Genomic DNA, 13,782 nt, shown 5'->3' on the forward strand with positions numbered 1-13,782 from the left:
TTATGTATGTAGACAGGAAAACATTATCAGTCAACGTTTTCACCAGTAAAGGACATCTGAACAGAGCAAACTGTATGCTAATAAAACAAAGATTTTTTTTTTTTTTACTGAGCATGGTCTGGTTTTATTTAGGCATCACACCAAATAAAACAACACACTGAACATGTTCAGACACATTTAATGAATTATTTCAGATATATAGGACAGACAACAGCAACAAGAAATAAAACACAAGTGGGTGTTTTAAGTTAGAAAAAAAATAAATACCTTAAAAAGGAAGCTATAACAATAGCATCATAAAGACCTTCACTGAAGGGATAGAGAGAATGCTCTAGTTTCAGATCTACATAATTTCAGAACATCATATTCAGAATAAATACAGATCTTGGGAATAACACGTTTAAATTGGGGCCGTATGCATTTGTTTTCGTTTTTTTTTTTTTCGTTTTTTTTTTTTTTTTTTTTTTGGGGGGGGGTCCTAACCACAGAGAGGCAAACTTTTAAGAAATATCACTTATTTTGTTTATTTTTGTTAACAAAAATAAGCTGGATAAACTGCCGCATTTCAACGTGTAACTTACAGCCCGCAGTAACAGGTTTAGGTAACAAATGATTGCTAGAATTAGAAATGTATGTATTGAATACCGACAAGTGGAATGATAGACACAGTACAATGTACCACTGCTGTTGAACTCCAATCAAACTGTTGTATAATTTAATTTAATATATACTGTCTATCGTTGAGTTTATTACGGCTTTAATACACAATATTTTTAGCTCACAGATTTAGAACTAATTTTTTTTTTTACCTTTTACTGAAAAATAACCTTTTATTCAGTTGAGCAGGGTCATCAGTCTCTTTGCTCTACATTACTTCATAAGACTAGTCTCGGATTTTCCTTTTCTACTCATACAATATAGAAAATATTTTTCTCAAGAGGGATTTGCATTTATGTATACATTCGTATGTTTTGTGTAACAGAGGATAGTGATATAAAACACAGTGAAACGTGGCTTTAGAAAACATCAAGGCCATATCTTAACACGGTTGTTTACAACAGTATGATGGCCTGGCTGTATTAAAAAAAAAAAAAGTTTATTGTCTAGATTGAGCCAGTTAACCGTTACAAACTGCAAAGCAGCTCGATAATTTGAAAAGAAAGCAGACAAACGTTAAAAGCAGATACTAAGACATTAAATGCCCTCACTATTCAACAGCTCTCACATTGGCCTATATAATGTTTGTTTATCCCTATGTGGCTAAGGACTGTACTAAATTCCAGTGTTGAAATGCGTAAATCTGAAATATTTTATATCATAATACCCAGCATTAAATTATGAGACGTGTTAACAAATAATAAACACAATTTTATAGAATACAAACTGGCAAATAAATTAAACATGTGAATAATAAGCATGTGTATGAAGAATTATCTACTAAAAAGGCAGATGGATTTGGACTAAGCCTAAAGAGAGGAACACTCTGACTTGTGAAGCCGGTATGTTCATGTCTCAGGTAGCTTGAAATTTCCACTCAGTTAAATAATATATCAGTCTGATGTGGTCTGAAATGCATTAAAAACGGAGGTATTTGACCAGTATTATCTGAATAAAATTCAGCAGGTTTTTGCAAAGGTAACATTCCATTGTAGTAAAAGTTTAAAACAGAATCCTTTCCTTTAGTATTACAACATTCTTACATTCTTATGGTTTGAGGTAGATCTCAATGGGGCAGGAAAATGTATTAAATAGTGTTTAAATGATTAAAATATAAAATAGAAGAATACGAATAAGAATGAGAATTAATCATATAGATGAAACCTCAGGTATAATGCCGTTATTAGGCTTGACAGGTGATTTCTGTACCCATTTTGTATGGTACAAATTCTTTTGAAGCATGGTCAGCTTCCCGTTTAAAAGGAAGATTGTTGTGTTAATAGCTCTCTCTCATCCATTACCTGCCCTGTGGATCTTAAACCTCTGCCAACACTTGACCCTTTTCTTTGTTGCAGGGATCATTCTGTTTTAGCAGTCCTGATAAAAGCACTCTGAAGAAACCGGCTCTGGCCTCTTATCTGGGTTGCACTTCCCAGGCTCCACAGTCTTGCCTGTGTAGTCTATGCACAGTACACTGCGCTGCCGCTCACCGGTGCCGCAAGTCCGAGAGCAGGCTGACCATTGTCCCATCTGCCATAGAGGACAGGGCATGTCACCACACGGTCGGATGTCGGTTGGCCGCAGTTCAATGTTGCATGAGAACGACAGGGATCCTGTTCTGTCCTGACACTCAACACTCCTCCTGGACCAGCCGGCACCACAGCTCTTTGAGCACTCGGACCATTCACCCAGGACCCATTCGGCTCCTCCGAATGGCTGGATGACATGTGGGAAAAGGCTCCTCTCTGCGTCTGGCTTGCTAAAGGGTAGGTCACGAGGCAGGTAGAAGGTGTATTTAACCCTGGGAGGTGAGGTGTCACCTACTGTTGACAGCAGCTGGATGGTGATGGTTTGCTGGAGTACATGGAAGCTGAGAAGCCGCTCCAGGGTAGTGGACGAGCCACTGTATCGAAGGACAGCACCACGTACTGAAATGTCCTGTTCAGCGGTCGATACTGAATAATTCCCATTTAGAATGTAGGTTTCATCCTCTGCCTTTACTGCCAGGTAATTACCATCATGCTTGATGCCATTGTGGCTACGCTGCTTGACATCGATGTTGGTGGCCCCAGCAGGAATGGTAATTATATCATTGTATCCAAAGCTGTAAAAATATTATACTTTTTGTAAAAGAACTTCATACCAGTAACAAGATAAATCATGACAGAACATTTTACACCTTTTCCAATGTGAAATTACAACATATATAAATGAATTGATCTGCTTGGCACATTTTGAATTAGTACTATTTTTATTGCTGATCTTTATTTAGGGCTAATAAGAATAATTTTCGATGAAAACATCATTCGCTGTATGATGATTACCATTGAACATGAGATTTGAATTCGAACATAGCCACATCCCTAATTATAAAAGAGGTGCTTTTTACAGCTCATTAAACTTACAATTAATGTAAGTTTTTTATATTTTGTATTTTTCTGTAAAAATGTTTCTGGGTTGTTTTCATTTCATTTTTATATGATGTCATTTCACATTATGGGTGGAAAAAGATGGAATTTTATAGATGTGTAGACTCGATTATCTATCGTATGTGTTCAAATCTTGCAATATTTGAAGAGATTTTCCTCACTTACATAGCTTTGTTTAGAGTGCCACTAATTTTTCTGCAACTTGCCCCATCTCCACCACAGACACCACACTTGTCCAGCTTACGATTGGAGCCTATGATGTGGTCACAGCCAGCCTTGATGCATTGTCCCTGGACGCAAATAGACATGGTATCTGGACCACAGGCTGTACCATCCACAACCTGATCAACAACAGATGGTTTTAAGTGTTCACACTTAAAAATACAAAAAAACAAGCAACTGTAATCTGCACAATATCACTATTATGGAAATAGAGTACTAGACTCTAATAGTTTGGTAGAGTGCAAAAATATCATCAATGCTTTATAACATGTAATCTATTAAAACATGTAAAAATGTAAACAATATTAATAAGAAATCTACACCTTGGCTTCAAAGACTTTAAATTCATTGCTGTGTTTGGCTCTGCAGAAAAGTTTGCATCGATCCCTGGGTGAAACACCAGCATACTTTGGGATCCACTGCTTTATTTTACCATGCATGTCCAAGTAACGATCACTGTTGTATTTCTCACACTGTTCCTCTCTGAAGCTCTTACCTGTGGAATTAAAAAGACTATTAATAAGCCAATAAACCCCAAACAAGATATATAATATAGTACCTAAAAAGCATTTCTAATTTTTTTTAAGAGAGAGTAGGAGTATTGTGTTTATAAAATGCTACCATGATTTTCTGGGCAGGTCTGTATGTTGCAGGATTGGTATTTTACTCTCTGACCCATGCAGTATGATCCTCCATTTCGTGGCACTGGATCAGTGCACTCACGACGAGAAAACTCAACACCACCGCCACACGTCCGAGAGCACGGACCCCAGGTACCCCACGGACCCCAGCTACCATTGACTGGTTCCTGAAACACGAGAAAATAAATAATGTCTCATCTATGCCTCACTTTCAATAAGCAGGGATCTAGGGAACTATAATTAGGTAAGTGACATGTGAAAAGCATGTAACTAAGCAGTAGTGTAGTTCACACAAGGCTAGATAACAGCACTTTTTACATAATTCATTTATCAAATTATCCAGGCTTGAATTTCTAATGCATATATTATAAGTATAAAATGCAAAACTGTAGTAAACACTGTAAACATCTGTAAACATCAACTTTACATTCCTATTGACATATACAATTAGTGTCCATTTTCTTAGGAACATATATATATACATATATATATATATATATATATATATATATATATATATATATATATATATATATATATATATATATATATATATATGTTCCTAATAAAAAATTGTGTTATCTTTGATTAATATTTAAATTTGTTTGATGATCTGAAACATTAAAGTGTGACAAACGTGCACAAAAATAACACCACAGTATATATATATATATATATATATATATATATATATATATATATATATATATATATATATATAAAATCAAAGATAACACAATTAAACAGTTTTTATTATTATGTAAAAACAAAATCCAAACCCACATGGCTCTGTGTGAAAAAGTGTAAAAAAAATCAGGAAGGGGGCCAAAACCTTTTCACACACATATATTATAATCTTTTCAGCCAATCATGTGGCAGCAATTCAAAACATCACAAAGATACAGCTCAAGAGCTTCAGTGATGTTCACATCACCCATCAGAATAAAGAAAACATGGAATCGCTGTGACTTGGTTGTCACTGTTGTTCGTACTAGATGGGCTGGTTTAAATATTTCAGAAACTACTACTATCTTCTTTTGATTTTCACAAAACATCCAGTGACTATAGATTCTGGAGGCTGAAACACCTTGTTAAATAGATAAATCAGAGGAGAAGGACCAGAATGGATTGAGCTGGCAGGAAGCCTATAGTAACTCAAATAATAAAGCATGTCAGGAGAAGACCACATGTTAAACTTCTGTCATCGAAGCAAAAAAATCCCAGGCTATCATGGGCCAAAACTGGACTGTTGAAGAATGACAAAGGACCAGGTGATCTTTAATCAAGTCAATGCCCATGGAAGCCTCAGATTCCTGTTCCTGGCTGACAGGAGTGGAACCCAAAGTAGTATTCTGTTGATGCAGCCATCCAACTTTTCACATTTACAGCATTTAGCAGACGCCCTTATCCAGAACTCACAGCCTTCCGATTGGTAGCCCAACACCTTAACCACTATGCTACCACATCCCACAATTTTACACTCTCTCTCTTTCTCTCGCTCTTTCTCTCACTGTCACTCCTGCCAGTTGTTGCTTTTCTCTATCTCTCTGGCTACAGGATTATCTGTCAGTCAGGAACTAGGTTTTAAGTAGTTTGACTATTTTTGAGAAAGTTCTGAGAAAGCCCCGGAAGTGCTCCAATGGCAGCAGTCGGACTTCTAAAATTGAAAAGTCTGACTCATTGTCCAAGCACCTAAACATTATGCTAGATATATCTGACTGGGCAAACTGTGATCTTAATTTGATGTAGTGTTTGAATCAGTAAAAGAGCTTGTGGTACCTTTACAGACACTGAAGAATCAGAGTAGTAATAACAATACAGTTACATAAAGATAGCATTGTCCATGTAGGGATTTGTGTCTGAAAGCCAATAATTTAGCAATTACTAGAATTTTTGTTCAGTTGAATCAAAATGAGTCGTATACAAATTATGTTGCACATACCTCCTCTCGTTTTTCTGCCAATATGCTTGAGAGACACACACCCCTATGGCAGCTCCAGTCTTCACCACAGGGTGTGCCATCGGCCCAGGGAAGGCTCCCGTTACGGGTAGTACACTGTATTTTGCCCTCTTCACGACACCATAACTGGATGCATGCTTGGTCCTCTGGGGCATTTGGGCAGCGGGAAAACTCCTCCCCGAAAGCTTGCTGGCACTGACGGTCCAGACCAAACACGTAGCCCAGCGGCTCATCCTTTAAGGGAATAGTCTGGTCTGGCATGTCCAGTAAACAGTCACCTAAAGACAGAAAGTACACACACACACACACAAGCGCACACAAAATGAACACTTAAAAAATTTACACTGATGTCTCAATAAACTACACATGCCATTATACACAAAGCAGAAGAGTTAATTATACGGTTCAGCTGGTCTGTTCTTTTATCCACCATTCACTGAAATCACAGCAGCACTAGCATCTGTAAGTTAGGTTTGCTGAAACGTCTTATTCGGAGTAAACAGGTGTGCAGAATTGTAGCTCGAGGGAAGTATTTTCATGATGTGCGTCAAAATGGTCTCAGCTGGAAATTTCCATTGTGTAACCTATAATGATGCAGCTCCAGTTGAATGTACTTCAGCCGATTACACAGCTCTATATAACCCAATTCCATCATATCTCACGTATATCTCATATATAATCAAATGCTATATTCTAGAGGGTTTAAACTGCCAGACTCTGTACATGTACTTGGATTCTTCAGTAAACTCGACTCTTTTCACCAGTCATTTTACAGCTCGTATAAATAAAACAATTTTACAAATTTAAAGCTTGCCGTTTTATTAGTGTTCTTTATACCTGTGGCGACACCAAGTTCAGTAGAGGCAGCCTGTTCCTGCCAATAGCAGCGTTTGAGTGCGAGAAAACAGCTATTAAAGCTAGAATGTGTGAGTCACCGAGGATGACACAAGGAAGCGGAGCTCAGACTGAAATTCGGACAGATAAATCAATCTCGGGCAAAAATATGTTTGCTATTTTTCAATGCGCTGATCTCTTTTTCTGGCAATGTGGGAATGCAAGACTGGAGTATGAGGTACTCCTCTAGGAGATTGTACAGACAGTAAACATGGGAAACCTTGAACAGATTCCTGCAACAATATCAGACATGCCTGGCATGTGTCTGTCACCTGACTACATTACATTGTGGTGAGGGCAAAAAAAAAACACCCAGAGAGAAAGAAATGAAAAAAGAGGGCATACTGAACATAGGTGGTTAGTTTTTACATTCTCAGCAAAATTACACAGTGTGGTTTTTCAGGTCTGTTATTAGTGGTAAGGGAGCAAGTAAAGGCAGAATAGACGTATGAAAAAAGTGTGATTAAACTTGTAAAACAGAGACCTCCATTTTATAGATTTCCACTGCGCTGCTTGTTTTCTGTGGCAGGTTTCCTTTAACTAAATAATGACAACTTCAGGTTTTGGGAGGTCCCCTCAAGTTTAGGATAACTGTCTTGAAATGGTTACTGAATGATAGTGTTTTTTTCTCTGGATCATGATGAACTAGGACCTGAACTTGTGCCAAAAATCAAAGGACTACTGAAAACCTCATTTTAAAGGAGCCATATCATTTTAAAATAGACCTCGTTTTCACACATACTTAGAACGCTGTTTCTCAGTCTTGTGTCCACTTAAATAATCTAGCGTGTTATTATACCATAAAAAAACAGAAATTGCTCATAGCATTCTAACCCCTTAACGGACACCCTATTAAAGACGTATTCATCAAGTAAAAACAGAGTCATACCCCCTTCAAACATCATCATTCACCAGTGTGCATTTCATTTAACTTTCATTGTTTTCAGTTAGCGTATTAGCACAAGCTGCATTTAGACATGCAAAGAAAAATTCTATAGAAAAACAAACCTCAGACAAATTTGTTTTGCTTAATGCTTATCTACACTGGCTGATGTCTGTGAAATTGTATGTAAACAGGATGAGATCAGTATGAGGTCATACCGTGCCCATTGTCGAAGAACTCTGTGATGTAAAGAGCACTACATGGTGACCAGGGAAGTGTCTTGTTGAGGTGGACAAAGAAGGGAGCCATTAAGTGGTGTCCATCAATTTCACCAAAGAATTTCTCACAGGTTTTGGAGTCGTCGTGTGGCATGCTTAGTACATGGCCTAGGAGGAGATAAAGAGAAGAGAAACAGTTTATGTCTAAGTTTTGTGACACTGCGATGTATGAATATGGATTTTTTTTGTATAAATTTTAAAGCAGCAATCTGCGTCCGAGGAATATCTCACAACCACATAAACTGCCTGTTTAGCACAGCTTCTACTAAAACTGCATGTTGTTTGGAAATACGTTTTTTATGCGCACATAATTATCTCTGACATACTTACTGGGAACTTAAATCCAACAGCTTTGCAATTAAGGTGATCTAATGGAATAAAAATATTCCCTTAAGCCATTACAGCTTGGTCATTCTGTAATGGCGCAAATATGATCATGGAAACTGTTCAAGTGAAGCTGAGACTGTTAGAGACACGTTAATGAATGGCTAAGTCTAAATTTGGGCCGTCCACTCTGGTCCAGACACTCAGCGGGCGTGAGATGTCAGACGGAGGCATGGGGTGGAATTTGGTGGCATTTGTGTGTGTGCATGTGTCTGTATGTATGTGACCTGTACCGAGCTCATGTGACACAGTGAAGGCTGCCTGAAGGCCGTTGTCCTCAATGACTGAACAGCTTCTTTTGGGGTCACACATGGTTCCCACATCAGCTACACCAAGGGTGTCACAATGCTGATGTCCACATATATCCTGGAAGGGCAAACAAAAAAGCGCAGAGTAGATAAGTTATTCAAAATGAAGATGGACAGGTTAAGAAACAACCAGAGGATCGAAAAGAAACATGTTGGAGAAGAGAGGAGAGGAGGGACAGATTTCAAACACTGATATCCAGACATCGCTCCATTAGTTCCAGACAGACCTTTTCCCCCCAAGTAGGCTCTTGCCAGCAAAACATATTTGTCAGTGTTTCCATCGTAAAATGAAGCAAATACATTGGCAGACTAAAAAGACTGAGGGAGGATATTTAACTGTGTGATGGCTGGTCTGCACTCTTCCAAAACCAGGTCCTATCTCAAATGTGTGCCCCCAGTGACTTGAGCAACCTTGTCCATTAAGGAGGACTCTACAGAAAAAGTAAACGTAGCGACAGCTTTGAATCTGCTAGACATCTGACACATGCAACTGAGACAAACATGAATTCTCTTGTTTTTAAAAACAGGGTGTCTGGCCAAACATCAGCTTTAGGTTCAGCTATTTTACTAGTAACCTTCTGTACTTGGCAGAAGTAAAGTCTCACTCATGCTACATTATTTTGACCTAAGAAGGTGCTGTCTGATGAGCCATGTGGTCAAAATTCTGCAAAATATTTTCCTGTATTTGAGCATCTTAACGATCAAATGATTGCAATTAATAAAATGTTTAGGATGATTGCAGCTATCCATTGTTTATGATACATTTGTTTAGTATCACAATACTACTAATAATACCACTATTTATTGTCCCTCCCAACACGTAATTAAATGTCCCTGATAATATCAATAATAAATAAACAAATTAGTCCACAGCATTACTGCCTACCAGATAAAGAGAGTAATCGAGGAATTAGGGCAGTATGGTGGCACAGAGACTAGTGCTGCTGCTTCACAGCTCCAGCGTCACCATTGTACCAGTTTTGTGGACCTTGGATTCTCACAGTCTCCATGTTGGCTTTCTCAGAGTTCTCTAGTTTTTTTCACACAACTCAAATGCATGCCTGTTTTATCAGCTACTCTAAATTGTGTGTGCAGGGTACTCTGGTGGGCTGGCTAGGATAAAGTGGTTACATTTGGGTAGATACACAACACGGGTTCATGTTAAAGTAAAATATTGGTTTGAAAAGTTTTTCACATGTGCCAAGTTTAAAAAAGAGAGAATGGCTCACCTCCCTAGTGAACAAAATGGCTGTGTCGTAGTGCTCAGGGTGGCGTGGACTCGCTGGGTTAAAGAGCTGTTGCCAGTTGCAGAAATTGCGTAGGGTCATTCCGCCATTTCTGGACACTCCGGGTCCAACATCCTCATCCTCCACCACCAACATCTTGACCACTACTAGACTCACTGCGTTCTTAATGCTAGGGTGGCCGAACAGTTTTGCAGCCATCCCCATTACAGTTAATAGGTAATGCTACAGAGAAAAAGCAGAAAATTATAGTAGGTCAGTTACAATTTAGTTTTTTTGAAGGTTCAAGTAATGTACAGCTGATGAGTATCAGTACAGCCACTAAAATCTACAAGCCTCTTGAAGTCAAATGTTTAGATATAACTCATCTGTTTTTGTTTTTTTTCTGTCAATAAAATGGGTGGAAATGGCTCAAAAACAAACTCCTCTTGGCCTCCCCTCTCTTCCAGATGGTGCTGTATCTAACTCCAGTCTCTAATGCCAGCATTTTTATTTCATAGGTATCTTGAGTTTTTGCCTTTCTTTATCATATCACAGCAGATGTAAATCTCACATTTAATAATAACACAGTTTAAGAGACTAATTCTGCCATCAATCTGAAACAAGAAGCATTGTTATTGAGCATGTTCTTTCTGTGTCCATGTGGGTTTCCTCCAGGTTCTCCAGTTTCCTTCCACCTACCTAAAACGCGATGGTAGATTTATTGGCTATGCTGAATTGCTCTGGGTGTGAATTAATGAGTGAATGTGTGTGTAAGGCACAGCTATTCAGCTTTGCATTCTCTTTGTATTCCTAATACATTGTGTTCCTGAGATGTGAGCCTCCCCACAACCCTGAGCAGAATAAAACATACTAAAGATAAAAAGATTTGAGAATGTTTCCCAATATAACCCATTCACTGTTGGGAAGATGAATGACAACAAGGTGACCCTAAAATTATCATGTAATGTAAGTTCTTAATGTTATCTCTTAAGGGAAAATACAGGCACCATATAAGCAATTATTTTTATCCAGCAATCATCTTAAGTTGTCTGCACACAATTTGGAAGTATCAACAGCCTACTTTGAAAAAAATTCTTCCCTGCATCCTCTGTTTACAGGGAGACATAATGATGGTAAAACACTATCAACAAAACTAGAAGCATGGTAAACATTTGTGATCACATACTTTGTGTGCAAAGTCTGAGATGATAAACATGACTGGATCTTGTGGTCTTATTCACGCAAAGAACAGCAGTTTTAGTAAACAGTCAGGGAACGAGCATTAGACTTGGCAGTTGCACAAAGCAGATGAGGAAGAGCAGGAAAAGTTGACTTTTATTCCGCAGACTGGAGGGTTATATTGTGTCTAAAATTAAAAGTAGTGTGTGGTAGAAGCGTGCATTTGGGATTGTGACACTGTGCCACTCAAAATAAAATAAAAAAAAAAAAATATGGGCAAACAGATATGAAGCTCACAGGACAAGCACATTAATGTGGAAGTGTATTAGTTACGGTATGCTGTTTGTGATATGTATCATAGGTTCTGCCCGGTTTCCTCGCGCGAGCTTCGTCTCCATTACGCATTGCTCTTTGCTTCCGCCCACGCGGAACGAATCGTTTCTTGGAATCTGTGTCATATCTCAGTTGAAACGGAAAACATGAAGACGTGTTTATTATTAACACGAATTTTAAACAGAATTTTACGGTAACGGATCACATATGCGCAGCCCACGGCACTATTTTTCCGTCAAGCGACTTAATCCAACTTAAAATCAGTGTTAATATTATATGGATTACACCAGTTTAATGCTTTAACAGTAGCTGATAAAAGGAAGGCGTCTTAGCGCAGGTGGGTTCAGGTTATTGTGTTATTAAAGAACCCTTATTAGAAAAGAACTGCCACTACCTTGATCTCATCTCCATAGAAACGCGTCATGGAAGCGTCCGCCACCACCAGGGTCTCGATGAACCGGGCTGCTGACACGAACCTCCGTTCACGTTTTTGGTCTTTTTGTTCATATTCTGTAGTCTGCATCACGTAACTGTTATCCTCTTCCTCTGCCTCGACACCGTGCTTTCTGGAGAACACGCGCCTTTTAACTACGTGAGGCTGAGAGAAAGTTCTCCTGGCGTCTCCATTACGCGCACCGACCGGTTCAATGAAGTATTCTTGACCGCGCGTTACAAAAGTTCCCCGGATGCCACGACAGAGACTGACGGAGACCAGCGACTCCTCGTCCTTATTTACTGTTCCCGTGTGGAAACAGCTCCTGAGATCGTTCTCGCTGTGTCTGGGATCAGGCAGTACATCCTCCAGGACGCGCTCATGCCCGGAGACGTTCGTAACAGCCGAGAGATGTTTCACTTTTACGCGCTGAACGTGTAACGTAGGAGCCATGAAACTGTCATCCGGCTTCAGGTACAGCATGAAAACCTGCCCGAACGCCTTAATTTGGAAAACCTCCCAGTTCTCTTGTCCCCAGAGGCCATTTCTCCTTAAAGAAACTTTGACAGGTCTTGTCTCAGTCTCGTCCAAATCCACACTATTGCATTTCAGATGTCCAGCGAACAGAACAGTGGCCAAGATGAAATGTACGGTGAAAATCATGGTTACTGGTGACATACAAATACTGTCAGACAAAATACCAAAACTTAATCCTCTACTTACGTTCAAATAGAAATGCAAAAACAGAAAATTTGAACAAAATCAGATAATTGCACGTGATAAAACTAACAGAAATCACCGGTTCGAGTTGAAACAAACTGCCCCGTGCCCATTCACACAAAAGACCAAAGCGACACTTTGGAACATGAGGTCGCTATTGAGGTAAACGCTATTCGACTTGTGTGCACTCAGTGTGTGTGCGCGTCCTTGTCGGTGGTATTTATACACGCGCAATCTTATTGAACTTGCGCGGTTTATTTCCGATACTCTCGCGGTCCGTGAGTGCGCCGATCCAATGGGGACTCCCGGCCACGCCCCCTTTTGAACAGTGCAATGCTACCTATTATTACCCGACTGCACACTCACTCACACACACACACACACAGTGCTCTGGTGCGTGGAATGTTTTACCCCAGTGATAGTGTTTCCCGACCGAAATGTTTCCCGCAAATTAGGCTATTTTTAATCATAATGGGCTGGAAAAAAATGGCCTTGGACCAAAATATATTATTTGGCACAGTTACAGCTCAGACAAGTTTATAGTGGTGCGAATGACTGGCTGTAAGACACACAGTCATTCACTCACAGCTACTCATCTATGGAATGAAGGTGATTTAAACAATAGTTTGAACAATACAAAGTTATTGCAGGTTAGGCTATGAAAGAAGAAAGAAAGAAAGAAAGAAAGAAAGAAAGAAAGAAAGAGAACACATGCAAATTAAACAATTGATCAATTCAATTAATTATTGTTATTAATAAAATGCCTGCCTATGAGAGTATAAAATAACAAACTGCTTCAATAGACTGCAGTTAAAATTAGAGGATGCATGAAAACAAAATAGATTTGGCACGAAGTTTAGGATGGACCCTGGGAGTCTGGGAAGCAACGCACTTTACTTTGTAAACATTTGGATTACGATTATCTAAGGATTATCAAACATCCAGTAGGAGGCGCCACTGCACCATTTTTACTGTGGCTTTCTGCTTTTGAACGCTTCTTACTAAATAAATGGTAAAAATAAATAAACTAAATGAACAAAACAAGCAAACAAAATATTGTTTTTTTTGGCAACAAAAAAAAAGCAAAACAAGCTCATTTACCTGTCAGGAGAAAACAACAAAAGATCATTGATATCCATTGTCATTAAAGCATCAGGAAATGTTTAGCTCAAGTTCTATCTCGGGTTTGTTCACCACCAGATGGCACGTTTGTATAACAAAGACTCTACATGCAC

The 13,782-nt window shown here is 38.9% G+C and overlaps 1 protein-coding gene across 1 annotated transcript; it reads right to left on the reverse strand.

Moving 5' to 3' along the window:
* Positions 1-132: 132 nt before the first annotated feature.
* On the reverse strand, positions 133-12,749 carry adamts8a (ADAM metallopeptidase with thrombospondin type 1 motif, 8a). Its single transcript, XM_060863108.1, has 9 exons — positions 11,789-12,749; positions 9,886-10,125; positions 8,582-8,714; positions 7,905-8,072; positions 5,892-6,187; positions 3,930-4,116; positions 3,632-3,804; positions 3,252-3,427; positions 133-2,761 (listed from the first exon to the last, which is right to left on the reverse strand). Exons 1-9 carry the CDS (start codon positions 12,503-12,505, stop codon positions 2,026-2,028), a joined length of 2,826 nt encoding a protein of 941 aa, XP_060719091.1. The 5' UTR covers positions 12,506-12,749; the 3' UTR covers positions 133-2,025.
* Between the last annotated feature and the right edge of the window lie 1,033 nt (positions 12,750-13,782).

The sequence above is a fragment of the Tachysurus vachellii genome, chromosome 26 (assembly GCF_030014155.1).
Source record: "Tachysurus vachellii isolate PV-2020 chromosome 26, HZAU_Pvac_v1, whole genome shotgun sequence".
In the NCBI taxonomy this organism is placed as follows: domain Eukaryota; kingdom Metazoa; phylum Chordata; class Actinopteri; order Siluriformes; family Bagridae; genus Tachysurus; species Tachysurus vachellii.

Excerpts from the sequence above, each read along its gene's own strand:
- adamts8a (XM_060863108.1), bottom strand. The coding sequence starts at position 12,505 with ATGTCACCAGTAACCATGATTTTCACCGTACATTTCATCTTGGCCACT. Across the intron at positions 10,126-11,788 it reads TCTATGGAGATGAGATCAAG|CATTACCTATTAACTGTAAT; the intron begins GTAGTGGCAGTT and ends TTTTCTCTGTAG. Across the intron at positions 8,073-8,581 it reads CACTGTGTCACATGAGCTCG|GCCATGTACTAAGCATGCCA; the intron begins GTACAGGTCACA and ends ATCTCCTCCTAG.